A 24780-nucleotide genomic window follows, 5' to 3' on the forward strand; every position below is an offset into this window, starting at 1 on the left:
TGGTGGACCGAACTATAATGATATGATAAAGAAATATTACTACACAAAGTTGTTTTTGAGTCATCCATATATTTAAATATAATTTTAACTTAATTTATATCTAGGTATAATGATATGTTTTTTCAATAAAAATAAATTGACAATTTTTATTTAAGTCTCTACTATCGTTAACACTTACAATATCGCCATCCCGCTCATACTCTTTTAAATAAAACAGAGATAACAAATATCATTTCTATACACTAAGAAGGTAGAAAGCTACACAAATGTATACGTATTAATTGTGTTTATATGTAAAATCGAAAAAAAATATGTTTCCTACACATGATTTATGTGTTGCTGGTAACTTTTTAAATTTCCGTTTGTCTGTACGCCTGTCCGCAACATGTTTGTTCCAGGAACGTGTGGACCAATTTTGACGGAACGTGAGAACTGTCTTTGACAGAACTTGGACTGGAAGACGATGACGCAGACGGGAATATAATACGCCATTTTTTTTCTAATATAGCACCGACAAAGTTGCAACCGCTATTAAATCTTACTAATGTTATAAATGCAAAAGTTTAGATGGATGTATGGATAGATGTTTGTTAGAAGGTATGTCCTCAACGGTTCAACGAATCTTGACGAAATTTGGCACAGATGTAGAACATAGTCTGGAAGAACAGATAACTACTTATAAGGTTTTTTTTTAATTCCGCGCGGACGTAGTTGCGGGCGACAGCTGTTTATAATAAATACTATTCAATTTGCATACAATTTCCTTTAAGAATTACATTTATGTAATTCTTGTGTTGCGTATGTCTAATGATGCTGCTGGATAATAACTTAACATCATGGCGTAAAAACTTAAGCATTGTTATTATTTATTTCAATTAATAATGGTATAATAAATTTCTATTGTCTTTAATTATAACTGTCTATTTTCCTTCTTTACTGCAACAATACAAATTATCCCATTAGATAACACTATAGATAAGAATTGTACTGCGTTTATCAAAAAATAAACTCTGATAATTGATATCTTTAAAGTATTATTTAGTTATCCTACTGGTTGAAGATTGTATGTTACATTTTATCTTGAAAACTTATGTAACTAAATATATATTGTATGGGTGTTTTGAAAATAGAATTACTCCGATTATATCCATCGTTATTTTTTTTACCATAAGGTGGCAAATGACCATAAACATCCGCAATTGCAGATGCGTTGCTTGCCTTTAATCGACTAAGGAGGGCGATGAGGGGACGCACAGAATTCATTTTAAAAAAGGGATGGGAAGAAAAAGAGGAGTAAAATAAGGACGCACACTCATCGGACGAAACGCGAAATTGCTTCCATTTGATTCCTGTCTTCTGTATGGTCGTGTTAAATGTGAATAAAAAAAACTTATGAATAAGCCTATACGTTCTCCGTTCTTGCGGAGATACCTTCAAGCAAACATCCATCCATTCATCTAAACATTCGCGTTTATAATATAATTAGAAAGTATTAATTTTGACTAATAATTAATGATAATTTAAACTTTTTTTATTAAATCTTCCGAATTTATTAAAATTATCGTTAGCGGAGAATTTCTGTAATTAATTCAATTTGACAACAGAATACATTTATCTGACTACATCTACATAATACTGTTTTTTTTAAATTATCCATTGTCTTTCTTGATTTGAAACTAATTGTTAATAAAAAAAAAACATAAGAACGACTCCACCCCTATGACATTTCGCGTAAGAATAGAAATCGTATGACGTCGTACTATAAAACTGGTTGAGTCGCTTAGGTTAGGTACAGAGTGACCTGTTATGTAATTGGCATATATATAAACGAGTACATCATACTTAATACTAATATACACATATATATATATACATATATATATATATATGTGTATATTATAAATGCAGATGTTTAGAGGTATGGATGGATATATGTTTGTAGGAAGGTATCTCCAAAATGGCCAAACAGATCTCGGTGAAATTTGATACAGATGTAGAACAGACTGGAAGAATATATACCGTTAGCTACTTATGATCACAGAAATGTGTACGGTTCCCATGGGATATATTTGATTCACATTTTTACAGAATAACTCCGGTTCAACACATCTTTATGGAATTTAGCACAGATATATAACATAGTCTTAAATAAAACATGGTTTAGTTTTCATCCTTTTTTATTAATTATGCGGAGACGAAAACACGGATGAAGAATAGTACATTTCATATTTTGTCAACGCCACATTTTTCGTTCAAATTTGACGTGATAAAGTGATACATTCTTAAGAGTAAAAGAATCTACTATCTCATTACATTTCCCACAAATAAATATTGTAGTTCCAGTAAATTGTTTTTATTTTTATTATTTTATTTATTATAATTAACGTAAGTTATTATTTATATACATTTACAGGACCACAAAGATTACATACTGATTTAATAACATTTTTTAAATAGTTAAACGTTCCTCAGACATTTTATAATTGACCTTTATGTAATAAATGCATAGAAGACAATGAGGTTTTTTTATCATAAATTTTTATAATGCTTGTTATTCTTTAAGCATCTGGCGTAGAACCTTCCTTAGAATTTTTCCACTTGGGTTTTTAGGTATTTCCTTAACAAATCGTACACCTCCACGTAGATGTTTTGGGTTTGATAACTGAAACAATGTTGTCAATATTAATACGTCATCTATTTTATTGTACACAGAATACTCGTATACACATAGAAACACATATTTAAAATGGCGATGTAAAAATATTTCAAGTAAAGATTCTTCGTCTTGGGAAATAATGAAATCATACCAACCAGTATATCCTCTTAGGGAATAAGAAAACAATACTGATAATACAAACCCTTTCAGCAACGAAATCCTGAATCTCTTTCTCCGTAATGTTAGCTCCTGTTTGAGGCACCACGAAAGCGAGTGGCAGCTCCCCCGCGTTTTCGTCCGGTAATCCCACCACGCCCACGTCACGTACGCCCGGGTGCTGCATTAATACCGTTTCTATTTCTGCAGGTGGAACCTGACAAATAAAGAAATTATGTTATACTACAATCGAAGTAGTGGTTGAGTTCGGAGTTAGCAGCAAAAAGTTGACCAGTATTTTGACCTCGCAAAATCCAAGCGAGAAAATGAGTAATCTTTTACTTTGTCTCATAATTGTCTATATCTTTTTCTTTCTATCCTTCTAATTAGAACCATTTTTTACTCTATGTAAAGGTCAGCAATAAAAGTGAATATTAGCTTACTTGTGAAAAGAGCAAAAAATACATAATATATTCTTACCTGAAAACCCTTGTACTTGACTAATTCTTTGAGTCTATCTACAATATATATGTATTTCTCATCATCATAATACGCAATATCTCCAGTCTTATAGAAGCCTTCGTCATCAAAATCAGCACTTCTATCTTTACCTACATATCCCTTCATTACCATAGGACTTTTGAAGCATAGTTCTCCTTTCTCATTTGGTCCTAAAGGTTCACGCGTATCTATATCAACTATCTGGAAAAGAAATTTGATAATTTATTTCATCAGCGCAATGATTTCAAATTAATACTTTTAATATTGAATAGGAATATTAACTAAGAAATGCTAAATTAAAAAATTGTACTGTTAATTAAATAACAAAACTTGTTGAATCTTGTAATTCAATTGTTGTATTGATTTGTTATGCCACCATTTAATTGCGGGATTGAGGGTCTCGTCACTTTGTTTAGAGCTGCTTAAAATAGTTTTTAAAAATAATCTTTAATGTTATACTAACTTTAACTATTGTGTTATTGACAACTTTTCCAACGCTCCCCGGCTTACATTGTTTTCCATTCACATGTGAGTTTAATGTTATCATCACCGTCGCCTCTGTCATTCCGTATCCTTGATATACGTCTATTAAATTTGGAAATCTGTAATTCAAAATATCTTTATCAAATTCAGGTTAATAGAGAAAATTATTTTCTTCTAAAGAAATGGCATTCATAGTCTATTAGAATAAGTTTTGTATTTTTTTATATTACAGGGTGGCAAATGAGCAAGCGGCCACATGAATTCGCCCAAATGGCGAAGCGACCGCTGCACTTGTACTTTTAGCTTAGGAGTTTATTTTTCACATAGTAATTTTATTTAAGTAAAAGACATCGGACAATCAGAGCGTCGGTGGCTCAGGGTTTAAGCACTTGACTTGCAATCTGCAGGTCCAGGGTTCGAATCCCGCCATGTACCAATGTGTTTTTCGATTTTCGATTTACATATGTACATTTATCCGACGTTCTTACGGTGAAGGAAAACATCGTGATGCAACCTGCACATATCTGAGAAGAAATTCAATGATATGTGTGAAGTCAACCAATCCGCACTGGGCCAGCGTGGTTGACTATGGCCTAGTCACCCCTAACTTAGGGTAGGCTCCGAGCCCCTCGGTGGGGACGTATAGTGAGCTGATGATGATGAAAAGACAGAGACGATATATGTTTTAATACATGTGTCGCTGCAATCGAATTCTAAGTTTAAATATTTACTTTTTTTTAACAGCGTCAATGGTATCCTTTTGTAGGACGGCAGCGCCACTGAGTATCACTTGCACTGAGCTCACGTCGTATTTGATATCTGTTTTCGTCAATGCCAGTATCACAGGTGGTACTAATATTAATTGATTGGCCTGGAATTAAAATTTTACTAAGTCCTTAATTTTTTTAATAACGACTATTCTTATTTTCAACCAGTAACTTTTACTTGCGTAATTTGAATTAAAGTTGTTCCATATTGATTTATAAGGAAACATTTAAGGCAGTAACCTCAAAACAAGGTGTTAAATACTGGTTGCATGTTTAAAAAAATCGTACATATTTTCATTTTTATAAGTACAACATTTCATTACAACTACAGACTTAAGTGAGCTATGGTCAGAAGTTTGAGAACCGCTAGCTAATTATAATATGATATTTAGTTGATTATTGCGTCACTAACCTTGTATTTTTCTATTGACTGCAAATAAATATTAATGTCGAATTTCGGTAGGAAAACTGTCTTAGTTCCGTGTCCCATATAGACAAGCATCAGCATCAGGCCCATAGCATGGTACCACGGAGTTATATTCAGAACAACTAACTTTGGATCGCATACGTCTTTTCTGAAATCACACAAGTTCTGTTGTTCAAAGATATTTTCTATAAATAACCCTCATTGCCAAATCCGCTTTCCATTCTCGAATGGAGAGGCAAACTGGACTACGATCGGCTTCTACAAACTCATCAGACGAACGAAAACGCGGACTGACTTCCACTTGACGAATGACATCTGTGTGGTCGTGGTACTGCAGCGGCGACTGTGCCACTCGTACAGCAGCTAATGCTACTTCAGATTGCCGCAGCTCAAACGATCAATTCACTGTAACGTAACAGATCTTATGTTCTATAATGAATACTTACACTGCACAAGTAGCGATTACATTAACATGACTTATCATAACACCCTTTGGTAGTCCAGTCGTGCCTGACGAGTACATTATAAACGCGGTGTCTGTTTGTCCATTCACTTCCACGGCGAGAAACTCTTCTACATTGACATTCTTTTTGATTAACGAACCAGTTGATACTATCGCCAGGTCTTTGTAACATAGTTCACCTTTTCGTCTATCGTCATCTATGAATATAACCTTCTTTATAAAGCTCAGAGATTTGATAACACCTTCATGTATTTGGTAAGCTTGTTTTGAGCAGAATAGATAGTTTGGCTTCGAAATATTTAATATGTGCTTGAGTTCATCTAAAATAGATTGTAGTAAATCAATAACATTTTATAAAATATTTATACTTCAATTATCGAGATTTAATGGTTTCTGTATATAAAATGTGGAATGTCCTAAGATGGTTTGACATAACAACATCATATTATGCTTCCGTAATCCTTTTTCTTTTATTTAGATTCTAATCATGTTTATTTATTTATTAGAGAAGAAAACCAACAGCGTATTAATTACATCGTAAGATATCTTTGTTATTTTCAAGATTAATTTACTGGAAAACATATTATTCGCCTTTCTTTGTTTTATATATACAGGTGTAAACCTTAAACCTTTTCTAGTAAATTAATCTTGAAAAAAACAAAGATATATCTTACGATCATATGATAGTCACACATAACATAATCTTAAACATAAACAAAGGAACAAACAGGAGAGAGAAAAAAATAATATCTATATATATAAAAGAAAGTTGTGTTAGTTACACCATTTATAACTCACGAACGGCTGAATCGATTTGACTGAAAATTGGTGGGCAGGTAGCTTAGAACCAGGAAAAGGACATAGGATAATTTTTACCCCGTCTTCCATTTTTTATTCCGCGCGGACGGAGTCGCGGGTAAAAGCTAGTTAATGATACAGAGTGAGAGTAGGATCAGGGCAGGAAGATCATTAAGTTACCTTTGACATATCCGATGCTAATAGGAGTTACAATAGCACCGGTACTAGCAACCGCCATTACAATGGACCAGTTCTCCAGTCGATTCTCCGTGCACACCCCAATAACGTCTCCCTTCTTCACGCCGAGACGGACTAGAGAGACCGCGAGGTTGACTGCCGCCTGGACCATCTCCTTGTATGTGATCCGTTCCTCGGTGGCCGCATTTATCTGAAACAAATTAACATTTTACTAGGTACGTAGGTACTTATATTTTTATGAATGCAGGTTTGATTTGTACGTTATTTTGTAACCGTCTATAACCCAAACGACTGACTCGATTTGAACGAGAGATTCGATTTCCCTGAGTGTCACAGGCGCGGAATTATACAGTGAGACGTTATTTTTTATTATTAATAAACAGTGTTAGCATAATGTTTTAATTAATACCTATTTTAAAGTAATAATAAATTGCATATTTTTGTAAGTAGACAAAGAAAAATTCAAAAATTCAAAATGAAATTTAAATTTTTTCACTGTAATAAAATTATTAAATGGCAACAATAATAAAAAATGTTAACACAATAGCATGAGAACATAAAATTTTATCGTTGTGCAAAATAAATGTATTTATTAATCGTGTGAAAACGCTGCTAATAACTTTTATAACTTAATATTACGTAAGAAAAACGTAATTTTAAGGTTTTTTTTTAAATAAAGAACGAAAAATAGAAAAATATTATTCTTCTTATTTATGTATTTACCTTATTTTTCTTTTATAAAACATGATTTTCTTTTAATAAATGTCTTGATCTTGAGTTATTACGACATTGTGGAAGTGAAGACAATGGTAAGTAATTATAGGTAAATTTCTAATTATAATAAACTTTATGAGTTGCAGTGCGAAATCAAAATAATATCAAATATCGAGTCATTTACCGGGTTTCTCAACACCCTAAATATCATAATGCAAAGAAACGCGTGTAATCGGAAAATATAATTTTATAACAAAAACCACAAAATTTTACTTGGTATTAGAAATTTTAAGTCAATACAGGGTTTGCTTTAATTTTACAAAAACATTACTGAATTAGTAATACATAATTATGTCTATATCGGTTTTGTCAAAATTTATATTAATTAAAAAAAACATAAATTATTCTTGATAAATATGTAATTCATTGAAGCGAGTCGACGATAAAAATATAAATTAAATTTGTTCAACAGTTCAGTTTATGAAAAAACTAAGTAACTTTGGATAAATTTAAGTTGGGTTAAACCGTCATAATTTCATTAACCATTCTACTGTAGTAACAAGTCTTTTCCAAACATGCTGTATATTATTTTAGTCGTGCATAAAAAAGACATAAGTTTTTAACGAGAAAAACATATATTTTACTGGCGATAAAAAAGCCATGATTGTTGTATTTAATGATTCGAAGTAACATTTATGGTGATCGATACTCAACGTTACGTTTTGGAACGAAGTTCCTTATCGCGCGTTGTGAAAGGGGGCTATACGGAAAAAATTCTTACGAAAAGTTGTCACGACACTTTTTGCTATATCACCATGGCAACGACGTGACAATATATAACGAAAATTCATAGAAATAAAATGTACTTCTTGTGAAGACTTAAGTTTTTTATTCATAGAATAAACATTGGTTCCTTCACTAATTAATTGAAAGGAACTTCGTTCCATCCGGGTGTCCCTTGACACCTCTCAAGTTTTTTTTTTCATATGTATCACCTTATGGGATATTTGAACACATCAATGATAAGCTAAGCTTAACCAGACTGCCGAAATACCTGTACAAACACATGTTGTCTTCTGTCTCAGTATCTTTGAGGAAAAACAAAAACAACATTTTTATACATTGTTTCGGCAGTGAAAACTTATGGGTAAGCAATAGGCTGTTCAAAATAACTTATGAATGTATTTGTTTTATAAATGACTAGCTGTCGGCCGCGACTCTATACGCATGCAATTTAAAAAAAATCTCAATTAGTAGAGCTCTATTTCGGGTTAAACCTATCCATTCTATAAATTTCATCATGATAAGTTCAGCCATTCTGGATTACTTGATAACAAACATCCTTCAACATCCAAACTTTCGCATTTATAATATTATTAAACAACATTTTTTTTTTTACTTTCGTGTAAACATTTATATCTTTTTTTATCAAATTTCTGTTATCAGATAATCGCGAAAGAATTTATTTTGTTCCTAGGTATCACGAGAACGGATTCATGGATCTCGATGATATTTAGTATAGATGTAGAACACAGTTTGGAAGCGGACGGAGTCGCGGGCGATAACTGGTATCACATGAAACACACAAATAACAACGGCATAAAACATGTACAGTGAACTAAACAAATAAAACTAGTGACAAACGACTTCGAATCTCTTTAGCTAAATTTTTTTTTATATTACTCGCTGTTTTGTAGCTGTATTGTATGGTATATTAAGAAAGTGTTATATATAACATTACAATTATTTACTTAAAAACAATCTAATCGAGTTTTAAATGAAGACAATATAAGAGTTATTTCAATAACTATAGCCTCAGTCAGTCGTTTTTTTTTATTATGGTAGTGTTAAGTTAATACCGGTCAGTGCTACTTATTAATATTTCTATTAAATAAATTACATATTACAACAAGCTGGTTATAGCAATGGAAGTTTGAAAAATAATTTTTTATAAACAAATTGTACATACCAATGCTACCTTATCTCCATGTTCCTTATATCTCTTCACCAGATAATCTCCCAGATTTAAATTCGCAGGTATATAATTCTCATTCGGACCGTAAACATACTTCGGATTTCTTAACATATTATCACACGTTGTTACGATAACGGAGTCAAATGTACAATGATTAATAATAAACGAACGAGTCATTATTATATGAATCTTAACACATTGTTGGTTGACAATGAACTTTGGCTGTTTACTTCCTTCGCATTTTTTAGTTTTTATAGTTGGAAAAAATTATGAAAAATATGCTCAAATATTTAAGATAATATTTTTTTTTATATTACAAGGTGGCAAACCAGAGGCCACATGAATTCGCCGAAATGGCGAAGCGACCGCTGCCCATAGACATTCACAATTGCAGATGCGTTGCCTATCCTCAATCGACGAAGGATAGACGCACAAAAAGAGAATATTTAACCTTCCTATGCATCTCCTCCTCTATCAAATCCACCTCCCCTTCCCATCCTTTCCTTATAAGAAAAGGGTGGCAAAGGAAAAAGGACAAAAATTAGGTCTACGACACCAGACTCATCAGACGAAACGCGGAATTACTTCTACTTGACGCCTGTTTTTTGTGTGGTCGTGGTATTTCACCGGACGAGCCAATTCGTGCAACAGATATTGTTCTTGCTGGAGTCTACAACTGTTAAATTTGGCTATGATAGAGTCTTGAGAAATTTAGAATAATTTTAATATTGTAATTTGAAACAGATAAAAGAAGTAGGAAATGAATTTAATTGTGAATTTTTCTTACACAATTCTCACTGCATAATATAAAACTTAATTAGTACGTCGTATTGACACTACCAATGACACAATGACACTGATCTCTATGGTAAGTTATATTTGGTTATTCCATCGGTTCACCGGGAAAATTAATAATAATTTATTTGAACAAAAACAAATACATATTACATCAGTTGTTAGAGCATCATTTTAAGTATATAAGTATATATACTTATGTATTTAAAAGTATATATACTTTTAGCAGGATGCTCCGTTATTCCGTACCATACATATTTTTTTATAATGTAATATACCTTACAAATAATCAAAAAAGAGGCAAACAATTTGGGTAGTTATAAAGGGTTCATACATTCAGTGAAACATTGCGGATGTTTATTATTATTGTTCGGGAATAAGGCCCCGTTCACACTGTGTTCGACATGTTTTAATAAATATAACTTTAAATTATCGTTGATTATAAAAATTATGAGTATTTGTGGTTGTTTACTGTATTTGGGAAGATTTATTTCTGGGTATATGTATGCTAGTATATGAAATATGAATATATTTATTATTATCTATTTATTTGATATTGGAGTGCGGTCAGTAACTTTTCTACTTCTTCATATTGTTGGAAATATGACTCGAAGAGGTAATAGATGTTCAAGTAATCCGCTTGTGAAAAATGTAATATTCTATACAATTGGTCAACTCATTGTCATCGGTACTATCAGAAATAAAAATGTAATATTTTAAATATTCTTTTTGATTAAAAATCTTTTAAGCATATAAACATAAAAATGTGAGCCGTCATGGGACGCCTGGCAGATGTGAAACATCGTGTGTGTACAAGTAATATGCATAAAATATTAAATATTATAATTAAATAAATAAATAATAATGATAATGATGATAATAATGATGTTAATGATAATGTAAATGATAATGATAATAATATATATATATATATGTGTATATATATATATATATATCCTTAGTATAGCTTGGCGACCCGTCGCCACGGCAAGCGTCGCCACGCCAAGCGTCGCCACGCCAACAATTCGGTTTACAAGTGATCCTATAGATGTTTTACATCAGTAACATAAAAAACAATTGTTTAAAATTACTAATTGAAGGGTTCTGCGTGCATATGGAGTTAATCTTCTCAATAATAATTGTTGTCGGCGTGATTGTACAAAACTTCAAAGGATGTTAGAATTTCCACAGGGGGAACTATTGTACTACTATTGTAACTAGTAACTATTGTTCTACTTGACCATTTGTATAGTTAGACTAACTCTTATTTCTTTATTTAATTATTATTTCTAGTATTATGATATTGTTGTCCACTGCTTTACACATTCGAACCGTGAGTAGATCGACAGGGTTAAATTAAATTTAATTTAGTTACTCATAATTATGTTATATTGTCAAACAAGGATATCTGAACCGATGGGGCGCTAAAATCGCGGTTTGTTTTGTCAGAATATACCTACTTAGACATAAAACAAAAAATTACATGCCACCTGACACTTGTTAAGTATCGAATTATTTTTTATGAGGATTGTTGTTGTCAGGCCAAGGACATTTCCATACTTGTCGTTCATCGCGAATATAATAGCGCCATCTCTCGATATACCCGATGACCCCTTTTTTTTACTTCTGTGATTTTTTTCAGTAAGTGCGTTGAGTAGCTTGTTCGCCCTCCTCCGTATTTCTGTAGTTTTGTATATTGTGTGAAAGTGTTTATTTTTTGATCTGTGAGGCTTTGAAGATGCTTTTTATATTTGTGATATAAACGCTAGTATTTTCTAGTTTTTGTGTGCCATTCAACAAGATTTTACACGATGCCGAAGCGATTTGTATTATGGTGTCCTCCAAAAATACGTAAGTACATAGTAAGAAAATTTTAATTGTCCTCAATCTTCCTGTACAAATTGTGAAGCTGATCATAATGAATGTTTGCAAAACTAACTCTTCTTCGTCTAATTTCCAAACCTATTATATATAATAAACATAAGCATTTCGAAATTCGCAATCTATTACTTAATATTAAATTCAATGTAAATATAATTACAGGTAATTTCACCTACCTTGTACAAAGTGGTCTGCAAACTTTCAATTCGCCAATTTATATTTATGTTGCAATTACTTTTTGTAAGGGCAGTAGGAGCTATATAGGCTGAACTATATAGCTGATAGGTAAAAACTAATTAAAACAACTCGCTGACAAAAACCTTTTTATTAGTCTTATTACATGGAACGTCTACACATTTGCAAAAAAAAAAAAACTTTAATAAATAATTTTAAAATAATCCCATATGAAACTTACACTAAGAAACTAAAAAGTTATCTTTATCAAATGTTTTTCTCATTTTCAAGCATCTCTCGCAGATTTTTTCGTAATATTTTTCCGTTTGGGTTTCGCGGTATATTTTCAACAAAACGAACGCCGCCTCGTAAATGTTTCGGATTTGACAGCTGCAACAAAATGTTAGCGGTCATCCGATTGCATCAGAATAAAAAAGTATCCTATAATATGCTCGTTTGCCTCAGCTACCTTACAGGCATAGTCCCATCAAAACCTATCCAGCCGTTATGGAGATTACCCGAAACAAACGCAGTCTTGCAGACAATCAGACAGACAAATATTTTAAAAATTCATTTTTCTTTATGAGCAACGGAAATACATCATAAAGATATTTTTAATTTTGATGTAACACAGCAAAAATATTGTTTAGTTCTAAAAATGCACGCACCCGATCGGCCACGAACTTTTGCAGTTCTGCCTCTAAAAGGCAAACACCGGGTTGAGGCACCACGAAGGCAAGCGGCACCTCACCTGCCACTGCTTCGGGAAGCCCTACTACGCCGACGTCACGCACGCCCGGGTGCTGTAGCAATAGTGTCTCTATTTCTGCAGGAGGAACCTGGTAGATGTATAATTATGATGTAATATTGTCAACGTGTAAGAGCGTATAATCTAGTCTTAACCGATCTTACCAATGTTGTGTTCTACGTCAGTAAAAGGACTTAGCCTGAGATTACCAGGTTATGAGTAAACAAAATGTTAGCCTGTGTATTGAGGTTTTTAAATGATTTGGCAGCTTGGAACATCGTACTAGTCGCTACGTAGAACACAAAAAAGTTAGGTGCAGTGGGGCGTAAAGGGATGCGGGTGAAGGGCATTACGCAATGCACAACAACCTTGAGCCTCGAAAAATTGAAACGGTCTGCTACCTCTGTACCTATTTGCTTGAATTCAAATATAAAACTTATCTTTACCTGATAACCTTTGTATTTTATTAATTCTTTCAATCTGTCCATAATAAACAAATATTTCTCATCATCATAGTATCCGATATCACCAGTTTTTAAAAAGCCCTCATCGTCAAAATCTTCACTTTTGTCTTTTCCTATGTAACCTTTCATTACCGACGGACTTTTAAAACAGATTTCTCCGGTTTCATACGGACCTAACGGTTTCCTTGTTTCAACATCTACAATCTATAACAAAAACCAATATTTGCTTAAATCAATTACCATGTGTTTTTTGAGCCATCTCCGAAACATGATATATTATTGGCCGAAGCCAAAACTAATCCTTACAGTCTTTTAGATAACACCTACCTTAACAGTTGTATTATAAGTAATCTTGCCAACACTTCCCGTCTTGCATTTCTGTCTACTGACATAAGAGGCTAGCGATATTAAAAGCGTAGCTTCTGTCATCCCGTAACCTTGGTATACATCTATTAAATTCTTAAACCTGTAAATATTTTTTCATTATAAACTCAGATTGAATCAACTTCAACCAAGAATTCATTACTTGAATACATCATTGTGTAACACGGATATTTATAACCTTTTACTGGGAAAACCTGTCGGTACAAAAAACACAAGGGAAGATTTATTTGAAACCTTTCTTTGGAGGTTAACCGAAAAATTAAGCCGAAATGTGAAAGAAAAATTAAATAAATGATATGAGAAATCAAGAGAAAACCGAAGAATGGACAGGAAACTGGTCCACGATATGAGGAAAAGATCTCTTTATGTAACGATAATAGGAGATAACCAGCGTATTATTTATGTTCTTAGCATTTCTAATAATTACTTTGATTTCACAGCTTCTATAGTATCTTGTTGAAGGACTGCAGCTCCGCACACAATAACTTCTACCGAACTCACGTCATATGTAAAAGATGTTTTACATATTGCCCATATTACAGATGGTACCAAAAGTAGTTTCTTTATCTGGAAAATATCATAAATCGTAACCAATAAAGATATCACATCTAATATACTGTACTTACGAATAGTGTATTAGTAAAACTACGAAAGTTTAAAGTTATATATCAAATATTTTCAGCCGGGCCACCGCCTACAACTTAATTAAGCGCAACTGCGGCCCCACATGGAATACTGCTCGCACCTCTGAGCGGGAGCACCCCAACACCAGCTTCTTCCGAGCCACTTAAACCGTAAACGACCGAGCTCTTACCGATCGGCTTGATTCTCTGGCTTTGCGGAGGGTCGTTAGTTCCCTCTGCAATTTTTACCGTCTATACCACGGGGAGTGTTCCGAAGAACTGTTTGGAACGATTCCTGCCGCCGAGTTCCGTCATCGGATGACAAAACAGACTGCCAGGTACCATCCATACCACGTGAATGGCTGGCATTCCACAACGGCGATTTTTGCGCAATTTTCTGCCTCGCACAGCTGCGATGTGGAACGGTCTGTCCTCGACGGTATTTCTAAACCAATACGACTTAGGGACCTTCAAGTAGCAAGCAGTTCCACTGGTATTGCGGATGTCCATGGGTGTCGTGGATCATCTCGGTGTTCCCGGCGATCGTTTGCCCCCTTATCTCATAAAAAAATCTATCAATAACTATTGGCTGGAATGCTCGATGTCTTCTTCAAAATCCTATCACTTAAAGATAATTGAGTTGTGATCGCAGTAAGGAATTCATTTAAATCTTTCTCAATCAAAGGAGATAACGATATGATGCCAGACATTAAGTAAAAAAGACAGAGAAACACAAGAAAAAAAGGAAGAAAATGGTTACAAAGGGAATCATAGCTCCCATACCGAACCACACGGAAATGCGACAAAATACGTTTAGTTACTACACCTTATATTTTTCGATTAATCTCAAGTATAAATCCAATTCAAATTTCGGTAGAAATACAATTTCGGATCCAGCATACATATACAAAAGCATCACCATAACGCCCATATTATGATACCACGGAGTAATTTGCAAAACGTTTAATTTCGGATCACAAACATCCGGCCTGAAAAATATAAATTATTTTTTAAAAACATATATTGGAGTAATTGGCCGAAAAATTGAATTCTAAAAAACACAACATGCTTATAAAAAGCAAATACTTACACTGTACACGTAGCGATAAGGTTTAAATGACTTAGCATCACACCTTTTGGCAGTCCAGTCGTGCCTGACGAGTACATTATAAAAGCAGTGTCCGTAACTCCTTCTACTTCCACTGCAAGGAACTCGTCTATTTTTACATTCTCTCTGATCATTGAACCATCAGAAACTATGGCCAAGTCTTTGTAAAATAAAGCACCTTTTGGTCTCTCTTCGTCAAAGGATATTATCTCTTTTATGCAGTCGAAAGATTTGAAAACTGCCTCGTGCATTTGGTAAGTTAGTTTAGAACAAAACAAGTAGCTTGGCCTTGATATATTCATTACGTGCTTGAGCTCGTCTGAAAAAAATGTTAAAGCATAAATTAAATATGATAAGTTTAAAATGAGGTACATTTTTAGTTGCCATTAATCAATAGTTAGAATTTTTAAAAGACCTCTTATTAAAGTACTGTCTGAAGAATAGAACACATTTCTATAACTATAATCTATTAAAATAAATCTTCTAACAGCCAAGGGCTTGAAAATATCACGAGCTATTGCAGAACAAAAACAAAAAAAATACATATTCTTCAATTGTAGACTAATATGGCATTACCTTTAACATATCCAGTACTAATTGGAGTAATAACTGCGCCAGTACAGGTTAGTCCAAGAACAGTCGACCAAATCTCCAAACGACTTTCGGAGCATATAGCGACCACGTCTCCTTTCTTCACTCCCAAACGCACCAGAGATACGGCAAGGTTCGTAGCAGCTTGCACCAATTCATTGTACGTTATCTGCTCTTCGGTTACGGCATTAATCTGTTATGTTGAAAAAATAAAGTAGGTCTTTTCTGGTAAAATCATATTATTTCCTTAATTAACATTAAAGAACTTCTAATCATACTAATGTTAGACGCGTAGGCTTATTATTTTTTTAAATTTCGCGCCGACAAAGTAGCCGAACAAACTTGCATATGTAATATTATATAGGTAAACGCTAATTCGGATGTTTGGATAGATGTTTGTTAGAAGTAATCTCCAGAACGATTTCATGGATCTAGATGAAACCTGTGATCCCAGATTTATACGTACAGTTACCTTTTATTTTGTTTTTATATCGATAACTTCGCAACAGTATAAATAAAGTACAGTCAGCTTCATAAATATAGTGGCAGTCAAGATATCCAAATATATAGGAACACCTAAAGTGATCAATTATATAAGTACAACCAAAGTCATCAAATTAATTGAAGCATCCACTCTGCTCAAAAAGATCGAAGCGTTCACATCGTCATATATATGAGTACATTCAAAGTGCCCATAATTATAGTAACAGACAGAGCTTCAATAATAACGATGCATCGAAAGTATGCAAAAATATCGTAACATTAGACAAAATTGAACTCTATCTCTATTCACTTATGATACACTTTGAAATATACTACTTCGTTTAAATTCATTTGACATTTTATATCAAAACATTTTTTTGCTATTTACTTCAAGTTTACGTCCCGCATGACAGATAGGTACGAGATAGATAAGCAATATCAAATTTTAATTTGTCACCATATATGACAGTTTGGCTTTACGGCTTAACTGTTCGCTGTAATACGCAGTTTTGGCGATTCGAATCCCAAACTATGTATATTTATTTTTACATTTTTTAAGGTTTTTAATTTTATTATCAAAGCGTTATATAAAATTGAACTTTATCGCAACAATTATTGGTTACTATTACTATTTTATTGTTCACGTTTGTTATTGTAAGTTTCGTCTTTTAATTCCGCGCGGACTAAGTCACAGGCGACATCGAATACGTGTAATAAATCTATGCTTGGAAAATTCTACTGCAACCGGACTGAAGATACCTAACAGTAAGAGAAAAATATTTTGATACAAATTGTTAATTAATTTAACAGAAGTTGTATACTTTCAAAGTGTATTTCAAGGATATGGATATACGAGTAGAATTCAATTTCAATGACCGCAATGACAAATGAAAACACTCTCCGCCCACTCGCTTTATCCCGAGATGGCCGAACCTCATCGTTATTAATTTTATTTAAATATTTAATACCCCAAAAATAAAAATGTAAAATTGTTTTTGTTAAGAAAAAACATATTCTAAGTACATTACCAGATTTCTCCTTTTCATTAAAAAAAATCAAGCTTTATATGTGATTGATAATATTGAAAAATAAAAACCTTGTAAGCCTGGGATTCGAACCACTAAACTTACGTACCGCGGCGAAAATAGTAAAACACTGAAACTAGCACATATTGTGACAGAATAAAATTTGATGTTACTTACTAGCTTTTACCCGCGACTTCGTCCGCGCGGAATAAAAAAAATGCTCACAAGATAAAAAGTTCCTATGTCCGTCTCCTAGTTCTAAGCTACCTCCCCATCAATTTTCAGCAGAATCGGTTCGACCGATCTTGAGTTATAAACAGTGTAACTAACACGACTTTCTTTTATATATATAGATTAGGTATCTGTCATGTATCGTAAATTTATACATTTTAAGCGTTATAATAATAAGAAGAAAAATGTTGGGTTGTCCGATAAGTTCGTGCCCATTTTTAAGGGAAATTTTAAAGGCCCTTAAGTTTTGGCATACGTCTTTTAAATTATATTTGTTCGATTTTATAGCAAAACGTCTTATTTATTTCGACAAAAATTAAGTCAATCAGTTTTTATAAAACTAATAGAAAAGAACGAATCGTGTCCTACCATTTGTCAAAATATGGCTGAAGTTATCCTCTTTTAGTATGTATGTGTTATGTAAACATGTCATATGTTTTCAATAATTGTAATATATTCGGGTCTATTCTAAAATACCTATTGAAAATCGGAACGAACTTACTGGACAACCTATTATGTTGATACAAAGCGTCAAATGAATTTAACCGAAGTAGTATATTTCAAAGTGTATCATAAGTGAATAGAGATAGAGTTCAATTTTGTCTAATGTTACGATATTTTTGCATACTTTCGATGCTTCGTTATTATTGAAGCTCTGTCTGTTACTATAATTATGGGCACTTTGAATGTACTCATATATATGACGATGTGAACGCTTCGATCTTTTTGAGCAGAGTGGATGCTTCAATTAATTTGATGACTTTGGTTGTACTTATATAATTGATCACTTTAGGTGTTCCTATATATTTGGATATCTTGACTGCCACTATATTTATGAAGCTGACTGTACATATGATATGTAGAAACATATCGCATTCCAATAACTCATGTTATATTCATCCGAATGAAGTCACTAGTAGAAGCTTGTACTGAAATAATCGTTATCTTACCATTGCAACTTTATCACCATGCTTCTTGAAACCTTTCACTAAAAAATCGCCTAAATTTATTTTCACTGGCATCATGTTGTCGTCCGGTCCGAAGAGATAATTTGGTTGCTTCAACATTTTGTACGTCTTGGCGGCGAGCGCGAGTACCACGAATAGTATAATGTGAGAATATAATATCACGTATAAATACAAGCTTTTGAAATTCAAATGAATTTTTTATTTCAATCCGTCAATGCCAACAGATTTATAGTTTAATGGATACTAATAAAGGATTATTCCGTTCTACTGCCCAGCCAGAAGGGGAGCCGCGGGGTCAGGCCTTTTTAGCCTCGTCCGCAGAGTCGCTCGCCCTCACGCCGCGCCCTTTTCTTTTGTGTCAACAAGTGAAGAGCCGACATATCCGTAATACTTGCCTTACCGTCTTCACTTACCAGAACTGCCGTTTATTCCATCATTAAGCATGAACCATATTATAATCCACGCTTAAATCATGGTCCTTCGGGCCGGATCATGAACCTGGGTCCCGGCAGTATTTTTTGATTTTATAGGATAAGGGGGCAAACGAGCAACGGACCGCCTAAAGTTATTTGATCCGACGCCCATGGACATTGCCGGCCTTTAAGGAAGGTATACGCTCTTTTCTTGAAGGTCCCTAAGTCGTAACTGTTTGGAAATACCGCCGAGGACAGAGTATTCCACAACGCAGCTGTGCGAGATAGAAAGGTTCGTGAAAACCTCGTCGTTGTGGAATGCCACCCATCGAGATGGTAACGATGAAATTTTGCGCTCTGTCGACTCGTATGTACATGTATGTATGTGCATGTTCGTATGTAAAAGGATCTTAGTGTAGATTTCGAGAGAGAAATCTAAAAAGACTGCTATAAACATTGAATGTTTTGGAGTGTTGATGATACTGTATTAGAAAATTAAATCAATGCATTTTTCCTAGGAACGCCTGAACAACGCGCCAATGCCCATTCGTTATAAGGTAGTGTGAACTAAGTACCAGGTCAGCTTTAGCTGACAGCCATCAGTTGCACGAATGGGTCGGCTCTCCCGGTGCAATACCACGACCACACAGAAGACAGGCATCGAGTGGAAGTCATACCGCGTTTCGTCTGATGAATGTGCGTGCCTAATTATAGTCCTTTTTTCCTTCACAATCTTTACTTATAAGGAAAGCATGGAAAGGGGAAGGGGATTAAAAGGGAGGCAACGCAACTGTAATTGTGTTATTCAGTTAGCCGCTTGCTCGTTTGCTACCCTGCAATATAAAAAAAACTGACCTACATAGTTGTCTGCTAGATATGTTGCTTTTATGTCGTTGCGAAATATATGCTTTACTTTTTTCTATAGCAATATAAATGATGTTTTTTATACAGTGATCAATTTTATTAAACTTTTTGCACGACTGACAGGTGTGTAATGCATTTATTGAAATGGTCAGATGAACTTATCTATCTACTAGCTGTCGCCCGCGACTCCTTCTGCGCGGACTTAAAAAAACGTAATAAGTAGCCTATATGTTATTCCAGGTTGTGTTTTACATCTGTGTCAAATTTCATTAAGATCAGTTAAGCTGTTCTGGAGATACCTTTAAACAAACATCTATCCATCCATACATCTAAACATTCGTATTTATAATTTTAGTAAGATATACTAAATGGGTGAGAACAAAATTACGATAAATCAGCCCACTCAGACAAAACCATAAAAGTGTAACAATGTTTTTGTTAATCTGTATTTATCTAAAGTCTATGTTGTGGTTTTTATTAGTGTTTTCTAGCTAATACTGCTGCGGACTCTAACAGTGTTATGTTTTATATTGCTATACTATAACTATAGCTATAGTTAATACGATATGACTATAAATATGAATTTGACTCTAAAATGATATAGGACAGTTTTGCGAAACAACTCCAAATTTAATTTAGCAACAAAACATGTTTTGAAAGTATTATTATTACAAAATACTCAAAATAAAATTACATAATAAAAAAAAAGTACACTAACTTGCCAACTTAAGAGTGAGTTTCCAGTGCCGACACAATTTTATAAAACATATCAACCTTCACATTATCTTTGAAAAATTAGACACAACATATTACCGTATGATTCGAACGACAAGTGTCGTCGTGACACTTGTCGTTCGAATTACACAATCATACAAAAATCATTCAAGTTAGACTTCAGTTATATTTATTTATTTTAAATTAACTGCTAATTCCCTGAGATTTTTTCGTAGTATCTTGCCGGTAGCAGTTCTAGGTATTTCTTTCACGAAATGTACTCCGCCTCTTAAATGCTTGGGATTGGATAACTGAAACAATGAAATACAAAATTCATAAATTATTTTCGTTTTTTTAAATGTGGACAAGAGCGTCATCAAATTTCATGCTTTCAATTACTTTTAAACCAACAATTTTATCATTTACCAGACGTAATAGTCCTTAATATTAATTACATACAAGTTCGTATAATAGACATATTGTATGTTAAAATTATTGCTAGTTTGATCAATAGTATAGTGTATTAATTAATTACTGCGCAGTGGCCCAAAGTGGGTCTTAGTATAGTATATTATATTACAACCCATTATTTAATTTTTAAGTGTAACAACTTTTTATAACTTTTTTTTGTCAAACAGTAATGGATGTAAAGCCAAATATCTAATACGATTCCTTTTCTTGTATTTAAAAATCTTACTAATATTTTAATTGCGAATGGATATATGGATGGATAGATGGATGTTTGTTAGAAGGTATCTCCAGAACGGAAGCATACGTTTCGCTGAAATTTGGCTACAGTATACCAAGATATAGAGCATAGGCTGGAAGAAGACAAAGGCTAAACAGATTTTTTATTAATTGCGCGTGAACAGAGTCGTAGGCGACAAGTAGTATTAAATAAAATCGTTTGAATCCATTTCAATATAACCTAAACAGCTCGATTATTACGTGCGAGGTATAATTCGACTCATATATTTCCCCGTTTTTTTGTTATGAGACGTGGTGTTGACAGTGTTGACGTGTATTGGAGTGAAGTGAGTCACGAATATGGAGGTGGTCTTAGAGAAGATACTATTTAATTTTAAGATATTCCCCAGTAGGGTTGGTGACATGCAGGCGGCCGGCCGTAAAAAAATTAAGCCAAATCTTTAAGGTTTATAAAACCTTGAGCGCCGACCCCACGTGAGTGGGATAAGGCCAGGGAGATGATGATGACGTGGTGTTGAATGTTAGGCCTATTAGTTCTTTTATTTTATGTGGCCGCTGCCCATAGACATACACAATTGCAGATTAATTGGCGGTGGAGAAGACGCAATGAATGAGAAGATTTCTCTTCCTATGCGTCCCCTCCTCACATCACATCCACTCCCCCTTCCCATCCTTTCCTTATAAAAAAGGGTAGGAAAGGAAAGAGAATTAAAATTGAGCCTACGGGATGCATACACATCTGATGAAACGCGGAATTACTTCCACTTCACGCCTGTTTTCTGAGTGATCGTGGTATTGTACCGGGCTATCCGGCCCATTAGTGTAACATACCTATGTTGTTTGTGACATTTACCACTGTTATATATGTTATTTTTTAATGAACAACTCAAAATATTTTTTGTTTAAAGGAATTTGTGACAAAATTTTTTTGATATACTAACTCTTTCAGCAACAAAATGCTGCATTTCTGCCTCGGTAGGGTTGGCTCCAAGTTGTGGTACTACGAAGGCGATGGGCAGCTCGCCGGCCTCAGGATTCGGTAGCCCTACCACGCCTACGTCACGCACTCCCTCATGCTGCAATAGCACTGCTTCTATCTCCGCTGGAGGTACCTAAAATTTTAAATGTGATTCATCAATTTCGTGGTGTATTTGTACAACATATTGTTTACAATGAAATGTATGTTTCATCACCAGCCTACCGATTGGCTCAACAGGAAACACCCAATGCAACAGATGATTTTTCTACTAAACGACTAGAATCCAAAATCTGACCGCTCCTTGTATTTTATTTTGAGGCCACGCTCTTATTCGGCGCGCTTCTAACACGTGTCTCGCTTCTTCTACATTCATATATCTACGCATCGGTCTCGTCTGTTTCGGGTATTTTCAATACCGCCCTTCTTGATTATTTCATCAAATCGGACGGTAAGGTGCATCTTGCCAACATTTAATGTTATTTAATTCATTTAATATTATTTAGGAATGACTTTTAACTGTTTCGGATTTTCGTTTATGGAAACATAATCTGATGCTTAATGAAAGTTTTATTTACAATATTTTAAATCGCCTTATAGTAAAAATTTACCTGATAAGCTTTGTATTTAATCAATTCCTTTATTCGATCAACAATAAACAAATGCTTATCTTTATCATAGTACCCAACGTCGCCAGTTTTAAAGAAGCCGTCTTTGTCTAAACAACAATTTTTGTCGTGACCGATGTAATCTTTCATAATTAGAGGACTCTTAACGCACACTTCTCCGTTTTGATACGGCCCTAGAAGCTCTCTGGTTTCTAGATCTGCAATCTACGACAAAAATTAAAATTGTATATTACAAATATAAAATATCATCATCTCCTTAACCTTGTCCCACCTACATAGGGTTGGTGCACCAGGTTTCCGTCCACCAAATCAATCTGTCTGCCGTCATCTCCATTGTCACCCCCTTCTTGATCATGTCACCTTTCACGCAATCCATCCATCTCTTCCTAGGCCTACCTCTACCGGTGTACCCCTCCACACTCATACTTAACGTTCTCTTTGCCACATGCGATTCATCCCTCCTCATAACATGCCGATACCACGCTAACCTTTTACTTCTCAATTTTCCTACTACCGGTGCTACTTTCAGACTTCCTCTAATATGCTAATTTCGTATTCTTTCCACTCTTGTTACTCCACACATCCATCTTAACATTCGCATTTTCGCCACATGTACTCTCTTTTCATCCGTCCCTTTAACAGCCCAACATTCGGATCCATACATCATTGACAGGTCTTACGATGGTTTTGTAAATTTTCCCCTTTATTTTGAGGGAAATTTGTGAGTCGCATATTAACCCTGTGACCTGCCGCCATTTCATCCATCCCGCTTTTATTCTATTTTTCACGACACGGTTAAATATTTAGATATAAAATATATGAATTAAAAAAATAGTTTTTTTTTCAAATAAATGTATTGAATTTCTTACGAAAGCTTGCATAACAATTACACATAACCTATCACATATTGTTTTAAAAAATTTGGTTGTAGGTAATTGAAACTTATGGCTAATAAGTACCTTTATTAATGTATTGGGTAAAACTTTACCGACGCTGCCAGGTTTGCACGTGCCATCTGTGAAGAGAGTGTCCATGGTGACAACGAACGTAGTCTCCGTCATACCATATCCCTGACAAATGCCTTTCAGATTTTTTAATCTGTAAAAAAAATAAAATAAAACTGGGGAATAATATTGTATGTTTTGTGTCGTGTTTTAAACGTTAACGCGCATTCGCCGCAACATCGCGGCGCTCAGCTTGATGGCAAGTGGACGCCTCGCCGTCGCGACGCCTTGCCAATCATCGTCATCAGCTCGTAGATTATATATTTATTCTGTCTCCGCCTGGCTGGTTTTTATATGATAGATAAAGTAAATAATAGTAAAATATAAACTAATAAATATATTACTGTTATTATTATAATTTTTATATATTTATTTATTTATTATACAGTGTTTACCTTCGAAATACAACTACGTTCCACAAAACTATTTAAAATAATTTGACTGTAGGATCAAAAATTATTATCAAATTACAAATCTTTGAACTTCTTTGCAGATATATGCACGTTTTACGATGTTTCTCTTCACTGTAAGATGTTCGGAATGAAATTATAAAGTCGAAAAACACATTGGTACATCGGTCCCGGACGTGTAGGTTTCGCCGCGCCGTTCACAAACATGACGTGAGCGACGTGTAGCTAAGTGAGAATGACATATCGTTTTGCTAACAATGTCTTTATTACGTTCAATCGGCGACGACTGAACGCCACAGAATCACGAGGCGGGGCGGTGCCGGGGGACGTGGAGTGGACGAATGCGCTTTAACCTTAATTCGTTTCTATTATGAACAGTGTATGCCTACATGTAATATTTTACTTGTCGATACGTATTGAATTTGAGGTGTCTCTGTCTGCTCAATTTA

General features: G+C 34.1%; 3 protein-coding genes across 3 annotated transcripts; all 3 read right to left on the bottom strand.

Annotated features, from left to right (window-relative positions):
- Positions 1-2501: 2501 nt before the first annotated feature.
- LOC106715304 (4-coumarate--CoA ligase 1) lies at positions 2502-9281 on the bottom strand. The gene is made up of 9 exons (XM_014508574.2): positions 9133-9281; positions 6432-6639; positions 5437-5773; positions 4976-5138; positions 4528-4667; positions 3777-3915; positions 3293-3514; positions 2859-3029; positions 2502-2662 (listed from the first exon to the last, which is right to left on the bottom strand). Exons 1-9 carry the CDS (start codon positions 9247-9249, stop codon positions 2552-2554), a joined length of 1608 nt encoding a protein of 535 aa, XP_014364060.2. The 5' UTR covers positions 9250-9281; the 3' UTR covers positions 2502-2551.
- Positions 9282-12247: 2966 nt separating this feature from the next.
- On the bottom strand, positions 12248-18738 carry LOC106715303 (4-coumarate--CoA ligase 1). The gene is made up of 9 exons (XM_045682538.1): positions 18596-18738; positions 15892-16099; positions 15298-15634; positions 15034-15196; positions 14012-14151; positions 13528-13666; positions 13183-13404; positions 12657-12827; positions 12248-12378 (listed from the first exon to the last, which is right to left on the bottom strand). The coding sequence occupies exons 1-9, from the start codon at positions 18710-18712 to the stop codon at positions 12256-12258; spliced, it is 1620 nt and encodes a 539-aa protein (XP_045538494.1). The 5' UTR covers positions 18713-18738; the 3' UTR covers positions 12248-12255.
- A 2060-nt stretch (positions 18739-20798) lies between these two features.
- On the bottom strand, positions 20799-23997 carry LOC123722103 (luciferin 4-monooxygenase-like). The gene is made up of 3 exons (XM_045682646.1): positions 23877-23997; positions 22254-22424; positions 20799-20915 (listed from the first exon to the last, which is right to left on the bottom strand). Exons 1-3 carry the CDS (start codon positions 23976-23978, stop codon positions 20799-20801), a joined length of 390 nt encoding a protein of 129 aa, XP_045538602.1. The 5' UTR covers positions 23979-23997.
- Positions 23998-24780: the final 783 nt, after the last annotated feature.

The sequence above is a fragment of the Papilio machaon genome, chromosome 19 (assembly GCF_912999745.1).
Source record: "Papilio machaon chromosome 19, ilPapMach1.1, whole genome shotgun sequence".
NCBI classification, from domain to species: domain Eukaryota; kingdom Metazoa; phylum Arthropoda; class Insecta; order Lepidoptera; family Papilionidae; genus Papilio; species Papilio machaon.

Coding starts and splice junctions, on each gene's coding strand:
- LOC106715304 (XM_014508574.2), bottom strand. CDS start 9,249: ATGTTAAGAAATCCGAAGTATGTTTACGGTCCGAATGAGAATTATATA. Junction 5,774..6,431: donor TAGCATCGGATATGTCAAAG/GTAACTTAATGA, acceptor AATCTATTTTAG/ATGAACTCAAGCACATATTA. Junction 3,916..4,527: donor ATTGACGCTGTTAAAAAAAA/GTAAATATTTAA, acceptor TTTGAATTACAG/ATTTCCAAATTTAATAGACG.
- LOC106715303 (XM_045682538.1), bottom strand. CDS start 18,712: ATGTTGAAGCAACCAAATTATCTCTTCGGACCGGACGACAACATGATG. Junction 13,667..14,011: donor ATAGAAGCTGTGAAATCAAA/GTAATTATTAGA, acceptor AAATATTTACAG/GTTTAAGAATTTAATAGATG. Junction 12,379..12,656: donor AAAAGTTCGTGGCCGATCGG/GTGCGTGCATTT, acceptor ATTTTGTTGCAG/CTGTCAAATCCGAAACATTT.
- LOC123722103 (XM_045682646.1), bottom strand. CDS start 23,978: ATGACGGAGACTACGTTCGTTGTCACCATGGACACTCTCTTCACAGAT. Junction 22,425..23,876: donor TACCCAATACATTAATAAAG/GTACTTATTAGC, acceptor TTAAAATTTTAG/GTACCTCCAGCGGAGATAGA. Junction 20,916..22,253: donor AGCATTTTGTTGCTGAAAGA/GTTAGTATATCA, acceptor TCATTGTTTCAG/TTATCCAATCCCAAGCATTT.